Genomic DNA, 17,042 nt, shown 5'->3' on the forward strand with positions numbered 1-17,042 from the left:
TATAAGGTCATCTAGCTCTGTTTGATTAAGATGAAATTTGGCGTAATGTACAGATGTTTTGACGAGAGCATAAAAGTGACTATTAAGAGATGTATTCTCATTCTCTAAGTGTCTTTGGATGTTAATTTTATTATTATTATTATTATTATTATTTTTTTTTAAAATTTTTTTTTTATGACTTTGAATATTGAATTAATCAAAGAAGATATACTATTAGAACAACCACACAAGCTGACAACCACGAATGAATCACTTCAGCTAGATCCACTACACATCATCTACCAATTTTTTTTTTTTTTAACAATGCATCTCCACCAAATCGAATAGTCCTAAGAATAGAAGAGGCATGTGAATAAGTACAATTTTAAGAAATAAATACAATAATTATTAAAAGGGAAGTGGTTCTCTTTCTGGGTATGTGGCCTCTGCCAGTGCTCCTTGTGTCTATTTCTCTCCTTCCACAAATAAGAGGCAAAGAGGTCTTTTTATATGTAAAGAGAAAGATAGACGCATGAGAGTACTAGTGTAAGCCGTGCTCCAAGACAAAGTTCTTTTTCTGCTATTAAAAATGGGTATACTGTTTTCTGTTTGAGAGCGATCCATGCACCTAGACACGAGAGCTCACACCCCAAGGAGAGGCATGGTGATCATTGTGCACCCCCTTTGTCTATTGTGCAAGGGCAGCTCTCAAACAAAACACACGAACAGATACAGCCCCTGGTTTCGAGAGGGCTGTGAAGAGATTCCCCTGCCACCCCCGGCCAGAAACCAGGGGAGGATGGGTAGTGTTCTTTCTCCCATATTTTATACAGTTCCCTATTCTTTTTTTTGCTGAAAAAAATAGTCTTACACAGTTGTCAAGGGATCCGAAAAAGGAAAATCAAACCACCATCGTTTTAAGAAAGATTGTGAAACCATTCCTTCAACAGGATATATTTATCAGAAAAACAGTCAATGTAGATAAATATTTTACAAAGAAGTCTTTTTCACTTCTTTTGATATTAAAAAAAAAAAAAAAAGAAGAAAAAGAAAAAGGAAAAGAAAAGAGAGAAACAAAGGTATTACACCATTGTTAAGGTATCAGGAGTTCAGGACTCTACATTTCTCCACATTCTGCTACAACACAGGCAAGTTTAGGCCGGTTGTTGGGTCCAGTGGCCACATTCTCTATCTTCCTGACGACCAAGAGACCATCTCCAACCACTCTCTACAAGAAATCAATGAATCATTAAGAAGTAACAACCAAAAGTACTACTCCAAAGACAAAAATGGGAAAGGAGATGCAAGAAAGGAGATTAAACCAGAAAATTATGGTGCTTTAAGAGCATACCCCAAAGACGACATGCTTGTTGTCAAGCCAATCGCATTTTGCACAAGTAATGAAGAACTACAACACAAAGGATTTTATTTGGATTAGAATGACAAAAAACATTGTGAAATAAAATAATGAAAATTAGGTCAAACTACAGGAAATCAAGACTATATCTCCTCTTCAAGATAAAATGCACAAAAATTGCCAATATTAACTTCCATGTGACTTGGCTTAAGGCTCCAATGATTCAACAGAATACTTAATACGAATTGCCTTAGAAAAAAAAAAAATGTATAAATATGAAAAAAGGAGGAAAAAGAAGAAGAAGAAGAAATGTTTCACTGAAATGCAATAAAAGATTCAAAAACAACTTTCAATTTATTCTACAGCAACAATAACTCAGCCTTATCCCAACTAAATGGGGTTCGCTACATAGATCCTTCCAATTAGCTCTGTTTGAGGTCATACTTGATACAAGGCCAAAGCTACGCATGTCTTTCCTCACTTCTCCTTTGAGTCATTTTAGGTCTGCCCATGGCTCTTCTAGTTCCTTCAATCTCAATCAAATCACTCTTCCATACTAAAGCATCCAAGAGGCCTTTGTTGAACATGCCACCTTGAACAACTTTCTTGTAGCTACTTCCAGATCAGCTCTAATATGATCAATCCTTACTTTATCCTTCCTGGTTTTGCCACACATTCATTTCAACATCCTCAGCTCATCAACACTGAGTTCATCTATAAGATGCTTCTTAAATGTCCAACATTCCACACATACATCATTGCTGGTCATATGTCTGTCCTACAACATTTTCCTTCAAATTTAAAAGAATGCGTCGATTACACAACACTTTGGACGCACCTCTCCACTTCATCCATCCTGTTTTAATTCTCCATGAAACATCCTCTGTATCACCTTCTTTATTTATGATTGATCCTAGATACCTAAAATGATCACTTCGTAAAATCTCTCTCATCAATTTTCATCACCTCATAATCCGTCATAGTGTAACTAGAGTTGCACATAATCTATTTCGTCTTTGTTCTACTTATTTTAAAACCTTTTGATTCAAAGGTTGATCTCCGTAGCTCCAACTTAGCATTAATTCCTGCTTTTGTCTCAACAAAATAATACCATCAGAAAAAAGCATACACCAAAGAACCTACTGTTGAAATTTGAATGTCTCTGGTTAAATCATCCATGATAAGCTAATGTAAGTCTAGTACTCAACTAACCTAACCCTAGATAGGATCACAAACTACCTCCAAACAAGTACTGTTTTCAGACCTATAACAGTATATTAATATGAGCCCAACAGTAGATATCAGTAAGCTGTAACAACCCTTAGAACCTCCAATAACACTTAAACAGAATAGAGAACAAACTCACCCCAAAAGTGATAACAAGCGGCAGCACAATACCCTCTATCGCAGGACATAAAACTGGGTTAAAACCCAGAAGATTGAAGGTAAACAGAACACTAACAAAAAACCACCTGATGGGCCTCAAACTCCCATCGAGTTCAGGTCCTAATGGGGTAAATAGATTCTCCAAACCTCAAGTCTCTACTGGTCTGATACAGAGTTACCCGAGTTCTTGATTCAGGGCATTAAAGTGGAGATTTCTGGCAGAACACTCAGCAAGCCTCAGATCAAGCCCAAACCCTCGAGTGGGGGTCTAGGGATGGGGAATAAACACCGAAAAGTGCAGGATTAACAGCCTAAGGGTTGGGGAAGCTTGAAGTTTTCAGAAGAAAACCTCAAAACTGGGAGCCACAGGTGTGGAGATCTCCCCTTCAATGCACTACGATGGCAGCAGCAACTTAAGTCCTATTGGTGGACCGATGGTGATGATCAGCAGTCATCAAAGAGTACTCGGTTGGGACTTCGATGCAAAAAATTGCAAACTCAGAAATAGGGAAGAGTAGGTATCGATTGGGAGAAGAGGGTAATGGGATAATGGCTATCTCAGCCAAGGTCTCTCACCTCAGTCTCTCACTAGAACACATTGCACAAAGCAGAGAGTTTTCTTCATTCATAAATCGTGGGCAGGACCCAATAAGTCTATTACATATATAGTGCTAATTGCTAGAACCAAAATGGAAAGAAACAAAAAGGAAAGTCTCTTACAAGGAAAAAACTGAGACTAATTCCCCAAGCAATTAAGTCAACTATCTTTGACAAAGTAACAATAAAAAGGAAACAAGGACTAATAATAAAATGGAAAGAATTTTGACTAAACAAAACATTGACTAGAAGAACACAGCTTGCAGCTCAATTCTGGTTTTGGGAGAACTAGTATCTCCCAGGGCCCAGCCAAGGCTGGTTGGCTTGACAGTTCAAAGGTCTGGCCACTTTAGGTGGCATGCAGACCAGGCCTTGTAGGATTCTTTGACTATACTTCAAGTCTAAGAATTGATCTGCATCACTAGTGCAAACAAATAAAGGCTTAAAGCTGATCTTTGTTGTAAACTTGTAACCCAACTGAAATTGGGAATTCACTACCTTGATCCTCGACAGTTCTTACACTGTCACCTCACCATTATACATATTTGTCATTACGTCCACATATTTACTCGAAACACTTCTCTTTACTAGTACTTGCTAGATTAACTCTCTAGGGACTCTATCATCAGCTTTTCCTATGTAAAAAAAAAAAAAAAAAGGAAATCCTTATTGCAATCTCTAAGTCCTTCCATGAGCCTCCCAAGTATAGAGCTTCTATCTTGGATCTTCTGGGCATAAAACCAAATGGGTTTTCCGTAATAGTAGTTTCTTATCTCAGGCGCTGTCACATAATTTCATAATATGACTCATTAGTTTTATGCATCTATAGTTATTTTAGCTCTGATTATCACTTCTATTTTTATAAATTGGAACCAAAATAATTTTCTTCCATTCATCTGGAATTTTGCTTTTATTCGTAATCTTATTAAACAGCTTGGTTAGCCAAGATAAACCGCAAGAGAAAAAAAAAAATGATGGCACCTTGATCAATGATATAATCGCTGCCACCCATTGTGGATACTTCCCACATCATATGGCTGGATTCCTCTCTAAACCACAGTCAAATACGCTTCCTTGTCATGTACAAATAAAAATTTAAATAAATAGCAATGAAATAAAAATAAAATGATTTTCCAGGAATTCTCTCCTATTGAAACAAATGGAACCTGAGAAAATAATTTAAAACACGTGAGCCCAGGAAAATATCATTTCCCAGAAACCTGCTATGAGTACACAGCCATTTTGGTGCAGAACCAAGACAGATATTAATGGCATCAAGGCTCAAGTTATGAGTTTTATCCCCCCTTTTTCGTGCAAGTTGGATTCACTTAACTTGTAATTAACTGGAGGGGAATCCAGAAACTGATGTGAGGAAATTCGCTCTAAGACAGTTTCCTTAATAGGTTTTATGAATGTTACAAAAGTTATTTCCCAAAATTATGATTGATCAAACGTATCATACAGGGACTCCAACTGACATATTTTTCAGATTATCAGAGCACAAACTGGCCCTCATTTTTGAACGTGTCCAAACAGACCTAAATCTTTGGCCAGTACCAAAAATCGCAACCTCATGGCTTTTATGATCTCCAAGTTAACTAAAATCAAATATATAAGATGAAGCATGATTTAGCTTATCCTTAGCATCTGAAATGAAACATACAGGACCAGAGTACAACAACAGACAAATTAGAAAATGAGTAGAGATAGTATGATAGTACCTGACATCCATTAGTATTTGGTCCACTATTTGCCTGTAGAAAGATGTGCAAAAGATGCCTGTCAGGTTTTGAAATTACATTTTCACAACTATACTCACTAAAATTGGCAACACTGGTTATATACTAAAATTCAATCAAGTAAATTAAAATTTTGGCCCATCAACAATTTTGTTCTTTCATTATATCTTAGAATCTATCTTTGTTATTGTTACAACTTATCCAAAAGCTCGAGCTGTTAGGAAGGGCACACAATAATGTATATCAAGACCCTCCACACATGCAGGCCCCCCCACACACACTGCTTTGCATGTGACACCAACATGTGGTGGCACTATTACGTGGCACTGAGGGTACAAAGCATAGGGGCACAACAACACACAACACAAACCCCTCAGACATACCAGAGATTGAACAACCTGACCTCCTTGCTTTGATATACCATGTTATAACCGTTTATCCCCAAAGCTTGAGCTGTTAGGAAGGGCAGACAATAATGTACATCAACGGTTAACATATCTATGGTTCTTCTTCCCAGCATCCTTCTTTTTAACCCCATCAAGACAAATATGTTACTGTCTGTCATTACCTGAGACATTCTATTTTCCAAGGAACCCTTCTAATAATTTGGCCAATGAGCACTTGATTCCTACAATTCACTTAGGCTGCATATGGTAATGTTCCTGTGGTGTGTTTCTATTGTTTTCTGTTCCTCGGGAATAGAAATAGGACAGAAACATATTTAGCAACACCGGTTCGTTTTTCTGTTCTGGCAGAAAGAACCGGACATCAGAACATAAAATTTGAGAAACAAAGAAACAACAATGAAATTTGATATACCATAATCTGGTCAGCCAACTAGAGAAGACATGTGTCAGGAAAGCCAAGACGACGAGAAAATTGCCGACCATTCCTGATTTGTGCGAAAGCTCCCAACCACCGATGATGGGAGCATCGAATACTCTTGATCGGTTTTGTGCTTCCCAACCACACCTAGCTGGCCTGGAGACACCATACTCAAATAGCCCCATGATGCAGATTAATTACCAAAATAGGCTTGTTTTATTAGGAATAAGCCTAAGGTTGGGTTCCATACATGTTAGGCCTTTGATCCTATGTGTTTTGAGTGTAATAGACCACTTTTATGGGTCTAAAAGGGGGGCTCTAAGATTGAGTACGGGATTACTAGTTAGTTTCCATTTTCTTTAGTTTCCTTTTTAGTTGGGCTTGATTTGAGTGATATTTGTTTCCTTAGGTGTCAAGTTATTAATTGAGTCAAGTCATTAGTAGTTAATTTCCTTTTTCAACTAGTTTCTAATTTCAGCTTTTAGTAACTATTGAATTAGGAAAATATTTGGTTTCCTTTTTAAGGAACCTTCTATTTTGTAATTCCCTCCCCCCATTAACATTATAAATAAAGAAGAGGAGGCTCCTAAAAGCCTAGAATGCTTCTGAAAAAAAAATTAATGGTTGTTGCTATTGTCTTCTTCATGAAGAGTTATCTTGTGTTTGATCAAGGCTGAAGGAATTGGTGTTTGATCCAATTGACTCTTTGCGGTGTGAAGCCCAAGAGGTTCCTTTCAAGTGTTTTATTCTTCCTCTTATTGTTACTATTCTTCTTCAGCCATCTCAGGTAAGTGATCTGATCTCTCTGTAATTCTGGTTTTAGGAAACCCAGATTTCTCCTATTCTGGCTTATTCTTATTTCTGCCCAGAATAATGATCTGAGTTGTTCTGAATATTGTTGTTTGGTTGCTGGTTTATTCTTCACTGAATTGGTCTCATTAGCTGGGAATTTAATCCCTTAAATCCTAGTTATTATTCAGTTGCAGAAAATTATTTCTTCTTAAAATTCTGGTCTTTGGAAGTTCTGTCCTCTTCTGTTTCTGTAGATAAAATTCTGATTTATGATCTGTTAGAACCCTATTCCTATATCTGAGTTAGGCTTTCATCTGGTTTATAGCCTGAACTCATAAATTCCAGTTTCTGGGTTCAAAATTCTGATTTACAAAAATCTGTTTCTTCCTTAATTCTGATCTGTTATATTGCTGCCTTACTTTGGCTATTCTTGGTTGTTCTTAGTTTAAAAGTTCTTGCAGTCTTGGGTCTAGTTTGGTTGTCCAAATCTATTCCTACATTACCCCATGCGATCGGAGCTGACATCTTGTATGGCCCTTGAGCAAAGTTTGGTCATCTTCATTCATAACGACCAGAAGGTAGTAACCTCCATCAACAGAAAGATTGATAGGTCGGTTTCATCTACCTATCTTGTAGATTCTCATCTGTGCCAACCACGTGTCCCGCTAAAGGGACATGTCCCCACCTACCGCGTGTTTCCTAGATTCCATGGTTAACCATAGGATAATGACATCCGTAACCGTCTGAACCTAATCATGGCCAATAAACCCCACCATGGTTAGGTTAACTGTTATTAGACTTGGATTCAACTATAGTCAGGTTAACCGTTATGAGATCTGCCACCTTAGCTTAGACAAAGACTTGTACACCAATGGCGTTTGAATCCACATCAGCAAGGAAAAAGACTAGCAATCAAATGAGCGGCGGGGCCGACCACTATATAAGAATAAGTTAGCGAAATTAAGTGTAAGACACTTGGAACACTCAAAGCTCTGCATCTCTTTCTTCCTCCCTCAACCCTATTACTATCTTTGGCACCAGAGCATCCTTCCCGGAGCAACACTACTGGCCAGTTTCTTATCTGATTATTGCATGTCTTCACCAAGCAGGAAATATGTAGTAACAATTGGCACCATCCGTGGAAACGAACGAGAAGCCATCAGAGTGTCTCTAAGTTGCATAAGCCCAAGGGGATGAAAATGTACGCGAAGAAAGCCCCAACGCACCCTTCGGATCCACCACCGCCACCGGAAAATCAGCAATAAGATGGAGATGGAGGTGAGGTTGGATGGGATCCAGCGGTGGAGAATGAACAACAATTGGTGGACGGGTCCTTGCCTTGGTTAAGGTGGTGGATCTTATAATGGTTAACCTGACCATAGCTGAATCTAGGTCTAATAACCGTTAATCTGACCATGGTGTGGTATATTAACCATGATTAGGTTCAGACGGTTATGGATGTCATCATTCTATATTGCATAGAATCTAGGTAACACGCGGTAGGTGAGGACAGGTCCCTTTAGCGGGGTATGTGATTGGCACAGATGGGCATCTACGGGATAGGTAGATGGTGCAGACCAATCAATCTTTCTATTGATGGAGGTTGCTACCTTTTAGTCGGTATGAATGGAGACGACCATACCTGTTTGGCCGAAGACGACCATACTTTGGTCAAAGGCCATATGAGATGTTAGCTCCAATGCGTGGGGCTATTTGTGTATGGTGTCTCCAGACCAGCTAGCTGTGGTCGGGAAGCACGGGACTGACCAGGAGTATTTAATGCTCCCATCATCGGTGGTTGGAGGCTTTTGCGCCGACCAAGAATGTCGGCAATTTCCTCGTCGTCTTGGTTTCCCCTGACACATATCTTTCTCTGATTGACTGATCATATTATGGTGTATCAAAATTGTTTCTTTGTTCCAGAAACAATTTGGAAGAGAAACAAAACCCAAGTTTTTCCCTGATACATCTCTCTCATTGTGATCCTGTGCAACCGAAAAACGAAGACTTCCATGAAAAGCGTGGTGCCATCTCCCTCCTTCCCTTCTTCACATAGTGGATCAAACCCTTGTTTCTTGGTATGTTTGATGTTTTTGGAGTCATCCTAGGTGTGGATTGTGGTCAATGTCACCGTGATTAACGTATCGTTATTGGTCGGCTAAATTTAAGATATGTATCGGGGGTATCGTATCGTATCGTATCGGAGATACACTAAGATAAGTATCGGTATCGGTCACTGTATTGGTCGGCTAAATTTAAGATACGTATCGAAGGGGTATCGTATTGTATCGGAGATACTTTAAACCATACTTCACTCGCAGTATACTTACTGATTTGTGAAAAGATACAGGATTTTCTTGTTCTTCAACTTCAACACCAAAAAATTTGATCTGCTTTCAATCTCTTTCTAGTTACAATGATGGGTATAGGTTATAATTTGATGCAGCTTTCACGGCAAGAACCAAGAGTGGTAGATCTGTTCACTTTGAAACCCTCTGCAACTTCAGTAATGCAGAACAACTGCAGAAGGTAAATTCACAAATTCATAAAAGTTTCCAGTTTCCCAGTAAAATTAAGTTCTTTGGATGTAAAAAATTATGAAGACACATAGGAGGAACAACTGAGTAAAAATCTGTAACCTCCCCTCTAACAAGCATCCTGATCAACCTTTTTAATGATTAATTCCCTAGAGATGGGTGATTGGGTCAATTCCAGTGATGAGTCTCTTTCTCATCTTTGATCTTCCCTTCAAGTTTTGGTTTGTCCCCATTGTCACATTACATCATACAACAATACAGTGTACAGTAGGCTTTCCTGTCCAGTTTTGGTTTTTCCCCATTCTTCCCTCCATCTCTCTGCGATTTGGAGAACCCCACATTCCATCTACGAGAGGCTTAAATAAATCCATCCCGATTAGACCGAGCTCAAGGTGAAGAGGAGTAGACGGAGATCAGGCTGCCATTTAAGGTTGGAAAAGAACAGATTCGACAGACAGAGGAGTAAGGGGTTACTCTGCTGTGCCTACTTGATATTGTCAAAAAATGTAAAAACTTCGCTACAGAAGGAACGGGATGAAAGGGGAAGGAACTCAGAAATATATCAGTTCTATGTTAACAACGTGTTCCCTCCTACAGAAATATTACCGGAGAATATATATTTAAAAAAAAAAAAAAAATCTGGCTCAGAAACACTCTCGTGGAACAGAAATGTAAGAATACAGGCCCTTACCAACCAGCAGCACCCCACCTTGAAGGAAAAAATAACTAGATAAACTATCTTATTAGCTATGTAGAAAGGCCATGTTCTTTCGCTCTTGTATTGCATGTTTATCTCGACCATGTAAATTTTTCACGAGTTCTCAAACAAGCTCCATTTCTAGAAATCCTAAACATGGTTGTCAAGGCATTGCCCAGGTGGCGACAAGGTGATTCCTGGCTTGCACGGTACTTCAGGCTGTGTTGTTGCCTTGTTTTGTGCAATATAGCATTTGCCTTTGTTGACAATGCATCACCTTGCTCACCTTGGTCAGGTTTTGACCTAGGTGGGTGCCATGTTGGGTGTCACCTTCACTTATTCTTTCAGGGGCCATCTTCAGTGCAAAGGTAAAATGCACAGGCTGCCAGCAAGTAGGCATGGGTCTGAGTCTGACAGTGGCCACTTCGTGCATATGATGCCCAAGGTTAGGACTGACCCCAGTCCACCCCTCCAAGGATCCTGCTGAAGCAGGACTTATACCAAGTTATGACCTTTTGATTTCATTTTTAAGCTTATTTTTTTAAGTGATATGCTCATATGGATTACATGACAGGGTGTTGTTGCTTACAATAGTACATCATGTTGCACGTTAGTATTTTTTTAGGAACTAAAATCTAGTGATAAGGCCCAAAAGAGTTGCATCCAACTCTAGTCCTGCTGCATGAAATAGGAACAGGGAGGGGAAACGGACAACAATCCAATGAACATGGACAACTCCCTGCTCAATTCTCGGATGATTCTGACCTAACATACAATTTTTTCAGTCTTTTCTACTTATTTCTCTATTTCTTGTGGATTACACTTGAAATGTTGCACTACATTGCTCGTCATCGTGTTCTACTGTCATCAGACTTGGGTTAATGGTTCAAGTCTTGATTTTGAAGAATTGAATTCTTGAACTATTCAAGCAATTAGAATGAAAATTTTAAGCACTCAAACTTGAAACTTGAGAAGGATTGATGTACACAGGTACATCCTCCTGCCCCTTATTCATTCTTCTTCTTCCTCGGCATTTCTGCTCTACCCCAACCCCCAGGCTCCTTGTTCTCTGTTTTTTCCTTAAAAAAAAAAAAAATAAAATAAAATAAAAACAGGAGCCCAGATGTAGGGGGCAAAATGCTGTGCCCTGCTCCCTGTTTTCTTCCTCCTCGTCCTTTGGTTCTGCATATTCCCTGATAACCTCTTCTCCATTTCAGTGTTTTAATTATAATTTTCCGGTAGAAACATGAGCAGAGATACTGGTTGAATCCCCCATGGAATTGCAGCCTGCTAGACCTGATAGATAGATATGTTGATGTGGATGCCCTTACTGGGCTACACTATCGCAGGAGGAAGAAGAAGGCCCAGATAAGCCAGCCTTTGGGCTGAGATCGAGCCAGCTGGTCCTCCCCTTTTGGACCCTTATTAGAGCACATTTACTTTACATTTTGAGGTTCTAGAAGGCCCTTCAAGTTGCCCCCATCGAGCCAGCCAGTACAGCTGTCCAGAAGATCCTTTTTTCTGCCTGTGATCCCTTCTTACAGCTGTGGTTTTGTCTCTTATGTTGACTGGTCAAAGATGTTTCATAAGTTTGAGTTGTTTACTAGAATGTCCCTAGAAATTGCCTTTTGTGATTTCTTAGGATGAAAGTTAGAGTTTAGTTGCCAAACAATGTTAGTTTCTTTTTTCTTTTGGTTTCCTATTTTGAAACTAGTTTCTATTTGCAAGTTTTCACTCACTATTTAAGAGAGTGTAGCAGTTTTACACAATCAATGAATGAAGAATTTTGCAGACGATGCTTGCTCCAATCTCCTGAGAAAGGATAAACAACAGCTGAAATAGCTGTGGGTGAAAGGCCTAGGCTGAGATAGCCATTATCCCACCCACAACTATCCTTCTTCATCCTTCTCTTATTTTCCTCTCAATTTCTCTTTGTTTGCTTATTGTAAGTGAGTGTTTGAGAGTTCAAAAGCAGCCTATTTAAGTTCAGAATCTCCATCAGAAGTTCAGCTTGAAGGCAGCCAAAACTAGATTCAATTTCAGCAGTTTGTCAGGGTTTTGGAGCCCATCGACTTTTGCCAGAACTTCCCACTGGTAAGCTATCTTCCCAAGCCCTTTTGTGGGTTTCCTAAGCTCCCCAAGAGTGACCTTCGACCAGCTTCTCAGCCCTTTCTGAGCAGCCAATTGACAACCACAGGGTTTCTCTCGTCTTCCCAGAAAACTTTAATTTCCAAGACCTGATCTGCTGCTGTGTTCTAATACCTGTAGTGGTCCACTGCTGGCCATATTTTGAGGGTTTGCTGATCTGATATAAAGCCCACTCAACCTGGTTTGCTAGTCCATTGGAGCCCTAACTTGGAAGATATAAGACCACTCGAATCATCCCGATTCTGCAGAATTTTCTAGTGTTCTTATCTCTATTGTGTGATCAGCTTTGTGTTTTGGTTGTGAGTTGATATGTATCGGAGTTTGTTTACCTAGGGTGAACCTATCTTACATTATATGTAATATTAAGTATCAACATAGTCTAACAGGGTCCTGAAGGACCTGAACCTTGTTTCTTTTGGTGCACACCTTGGTTAGGTACAAGCCACCTAGGCTTGCCTTGGCACCAAGACAACCATGCTTCTAGTGATATCCATGAAGATGATAATTATTAAGTTAATTATTAATACCTATTAACTACCGGTAAAATAAAAGGAAAAGCAGGCAAACATTAAAAAGTATCCAATCTAAAGTTCTAAACTGAACAAAATATCATTAGTAAAGTCAACACACATACCAATGACAACAGACCAGGACCAGTGTGTTTTGCAATGAAATTTTCATCCTCAAATTTACTCCCATAAATAGAGAGACATCCACTACCATCACCCTGCAAATAAGAACATCTTGTTAAATTGCAGGAACAAAAAAAAAAAAGGTTTGTGAAGGTTAACATAAGATACAAACTTAACAACAAAGAAGTTTACTATGAATGCCTGTTTCTAAGGTTGAAAAAAAAAATGTAATGATAAGATATTGCATTTTCCAGGCAGTTATAGTCCTGCAATTTCTTGCAATCAAAATCAGCCTTCCATTTTCAGATAACTATTTAAGGCAGTTCGGCATAATAATCCATAAAAGACAAACTGAGGAATACAAGTTCAAAGCTAAAAACTCTGCTAGGGTTCACACCAGCACCAAGTGAGAATTGGTAATTCAAACCCCTTGTACTTAGTGCATCTTACAAATTCAAAACAATGCATTCCAGCAGCATTGGCTAATGAATTTTTTTTCCAAGAAAAATCACAGGCATTTAACCTAATCATCCAACATTCTGGTCTGTGAACACAAAAGGGTGTGTCATATAGGTACAAGGTAACCGTTCTCACAACATTTTTTTTTTCCACCATTTTAACAAATGAGACATAAGTCTTTGTTATCATGATCTTCTAAATTACAATTTTGACACTCACGAAAACTAACCACCACTAGCCACAATGACCTGTTTATTCCCTTTGGGGGGGAAGGACTAGCTAGAGTGAAATGAGAATGAAGCTCAAGCATACTGAAGGAAGGAAAAAACCTTAATAAAATCACCAGCTTGAATCATAAAATCCTTGATCACTCTATGGAACTGGCACCCCTTGTAACCAACTGGAACTTGAGCTTTTCTGCCAATTCATACCAATAAACAATGAAATAACTAATGCACATGAATACTTGTTCAAAAGGCATAAAATACAATAAATGCCAGACTTCAAACAAAAAAGAAATCAGTTAAACAAGCAACACAATAAACAACTAAATGATTAATAGACTTACTCAACAGCTATTTCAGTAAATCATTATCTGAGTCATCTACTTCTGTTTAGCATAAGAAGGAATTTGCATGGGCTGAGTAGTAACAGCAACACTTAAGGTGGCCTCACATCCCAGATTTCCATTTTTTTTTTTTGGGTGGATAATAAATGCATTAAAAGAAGGGGGAGAGGGAAAATAACTAACTCAGTGAGGGTAACAAAAGCCCATAAAGGACTACTTCCAAGGCCCACATGGGCTTAAAGAAACCCACACGGGCTTGAAGACAAGAGCCAAGGAGCCTAGGCCAAAGAAGAAGGGCAACCCGGTCAATTACAGGTAGGGTTCCTCCAAACCCTAAACAACAAATCTCAACACTTCATCTTCCAAGCCACTAGGACAAGAATTGGAACACCGCCAGCAAACATAACATTTCAGAAATCAACACCTAAAAGATCAGCCTAGTTAAACAAGTACTTGATTGGCTTGTTGAGAAAATTGATTAGCTACCAACAAGACAACAACGGACAAATAAAACAAACAAAGCTTGTCCTGGTGTCCCAAATTAGGAAATTGGAACTAATTTTCGATGAGGCTATCAAACCCTGTCAAACTTTTTTTTTTTTTTGTTAACCAAGGTGTCCGGGCCAGCTTACGTGCATCTCGACTAATCGTCGGGGAGACTAGCACAGCAACCCACCACCATGATCTCCACTTAAATTGCAGATGCACAGATGGGGAATCGAACCTGAGACCGTGTGCCTAATCCACACAATCCCCAGTTCGCCCTAACCATTTGGGCAACCCACGGGTGGGTACAGAATAAATAAGAAAACACACACACACACACACACACACACACACTCACACAATGCGTACGACAGGGTTCGATCCCACGACCTCCTCTCCTGGGTGCCGACTCCACAAGCCGAAGCTACCACCACTAGGCTATCCTAGTGTTCGTAACCCTGTCAAACTTGTCTGAGTTTAACACAGATTTAAATGCAACTATGTTTCAAACTTCCAATTAAAGATTTAGGGAAAAGAATGCCCATAACACTAGTGTGCAGATTCCATCCCCAGCCCTCTCGCACATTTCCATACCCTGGACCTCACTCTCTCTCCACATTACATGCCACTTGCATATGAAACACTTACCGTGACACCTACTAGTGGGAAACTGCATATTGGCATAGGAAAACAAATATTCATTACCAGTAATCCTTTGTTTCTTTTTGAAATAACCACTCTATCCAATGTTATCATAGCAAGGAAGGTTACATATATTAAAACTCAAATGAGGAAACCAATATCCAAAACCATCACCTTACAGTTTACTGAAAAAGGAGAATATCCCCTTACCTGTATTCACCAGTGCAAAACTGCCTGCAAGATAAAGGGAGGGAAGTTAGTCCTAGGGAACAATATTAGCACTTTTAAAATTTAATGAATGAAAATAGCAAGAAATTTTTTGAAGAAAGTTAGTAATACGAAAATCTTCTCAGAACAAGGAAACATCTTTCTATTCCTACTTAATAGACGATGTATAAAGCACACAAAAATCTAGAAATCTCAAATGACTGAATAAAGAATTTGAAAAAATAGGACTGGTGGATCATTTGTCCAAGTCAGTAAATGAATGTAAAATCAACTAATACTTTTTTTTTTTTTTTTTTGCAAAGGTGCCCCACCCTCAAAAAAAAATTTTGAATGATAAAAAACAAGGTTACTATCAACCCTTATCCTTTCTTTAATTTCTCAAAAAATACTGGCATATGAACTTACACAATTAATTCCCATTTGTTAGCAGCTATAATTATTGGGGAGAACAATGATTTCAATGATAAACGGAGAAAAGTTATCGAAAATGAAAGAAACGTAGTACAAAAGCATACAAAGGTCTGATCTTAAGTACTCCCATGAAAAAAAATAAAAAAGAAAAAAGAAAAAAAAGATTATGATCATAATCAATGAATCAGCTTTCCATTGATTTAAATGCCAAGATTGGTTAGTTACATTAAAATGAACTCACCATTGCAAACACTGGTTCTAGAATCGAGACTAGATTGTACTAGGAGCATTCTATCCTAGAATGGTTGCTTCTGTGGTTCCTTATTTATTTATTTTTTTAACTATACTTTACTGCTGAAACTCGCGTGGAACTCAATTTTCCAACAGGAAGTCGAAACCCCTAAATATAAAGGTGAACTCATGAACGTGCCAATAAACCTGCATGCAAGGGGCGACTCCCACATAGTACTTAAACCTATAACTCTTTCCTACAATAATACATCACAAACACTGACTCTATACTAGATTGTACTAGAAGCTATCTATCCTAGAGTGGTTGCTTCTGTGGTTCCTTATATTTTTCTCCTAAACTTTATTGCTAAAACTCTTTAAACTGCCAGCTTGGTATTGCCTAAGTCTTTCTGAACTAGGCTTACTGTGGCTTCAGTTTCTCCTAAACATCATAATATTTTCTTTAAACTTTCGTCATTATCTCTAATTAACCAACCACTCAAGAAAGCAGCTCTGAGAGACACAGAGAGACACCAATAACGCCAAATACAGAGGTGGAAGAGAGAGTGACTAATTTATGGGGTTTTCATAGATGAGTTTGATTAGGGTTCATGTTTTTTCAAGTTACCTGAAGTTTTCGGCGGTCTTGGGAGCAATATCAGCGAAGAGCTCCATCTTGATTCTTCCAGCTGGGATGTTACCAATGGTAATGTCAAAAAATACGATAGGATTTTTAGGGTTTTGGGGTCTCAGATGCCACTCCACACCTGCATTCCCTGCTCCACCGGACGCCATGGAAACGCAAGGACAACTGGAGAAGGAGAGACTCGGAAAAAATTCCCAATCGGTTCTCAAAAGCTTCTCTTTCTTTCCATTTTACATAGTTCCGGCGGTTTCCTTATTCTGCACCATGTGAAGGAATGAAAGTGTTTCGTTATTACTTCTGTGTTTGGCGAGTAATGAATAGAAAAGTGCCAAAAAAAAAAAAGGCTTCGTTTGGCTATAAGGAAAATACAGATATTTTTATGAGAAGTAAGTATTTTACAAGCCTCTTTGTAGCGTCAAAGCTTCTTTTGATCATTTGTGCAACCTTGAGGTCGAAGGTTTGAAGCTTGTGTGAGAAGTTGGCTTCTTGATCATTTGTGCAACCCTAAGCTCAAAGGTTCTATGGCTTGTGCGAGAAGTTGCATAAGTTGTTTTAGATGTTTAGTTGTCATGAAAACTAAAATTATATCATAAAATAATTTTTCCCTCGTATTTGAAAATTTATAAAATATTTATTAACTAAATAGCAAGAAAAAAATAAACCCCCCCTTGGAAATGTAACT

At 38.6% G+C, this 17,042-nt stretch overlaps 1 protein-coding gene across 1 annotated transcript; it reads right to left on the reverse strand.

The window, feature by feature from the left end:
- Positions 1–875: 875 nt before the first annotated feature.
- Positions 876–16,665, reverse strand: LOC122065105 (peptidyl-prolyl cis-trans isomerase CYP22). The gene is made up of 7 exons (XM_042628909.1): positions 16,343–16,665; positions 15,055–15,078; positions 13,478–13,565; positions 12,692–12,784; positions 5,041–5,073; positions 1,331–1,387; positions 876–1,207 (listed from the first exon to the last, which is right to left on the reverse strand). Exons 1-7 carry the CDS (start codon positions 16,507–16,509, stop codon positions 1,097–1,099), a joined length of 573 nt encoding a protein of 190 aa, XP_042484843.1. The 5' UTR covers positions 16,510–16,665; the 3' UTR covers positions 876–1,096.
- Positions 16,666–17,042: the final 377 nt, after the last annotated feature.

This window comes from Macadamia integrifolia, unplaced genomic scaffold (assembly GCF_013358625.1).
Source record: "Macadamia integrifolia cultivar HAES 741 unplaced genomic scaffold, SCU_Mint_v3 scaffold188, whole genome shotgun sequence".
Lineage (NCBI taxonomy): Eukaryota > Viridiplantae > Streptophyta > Magnoliopsida > Proteales > Proteaceae > Macadamia > Macadamia integrifolia.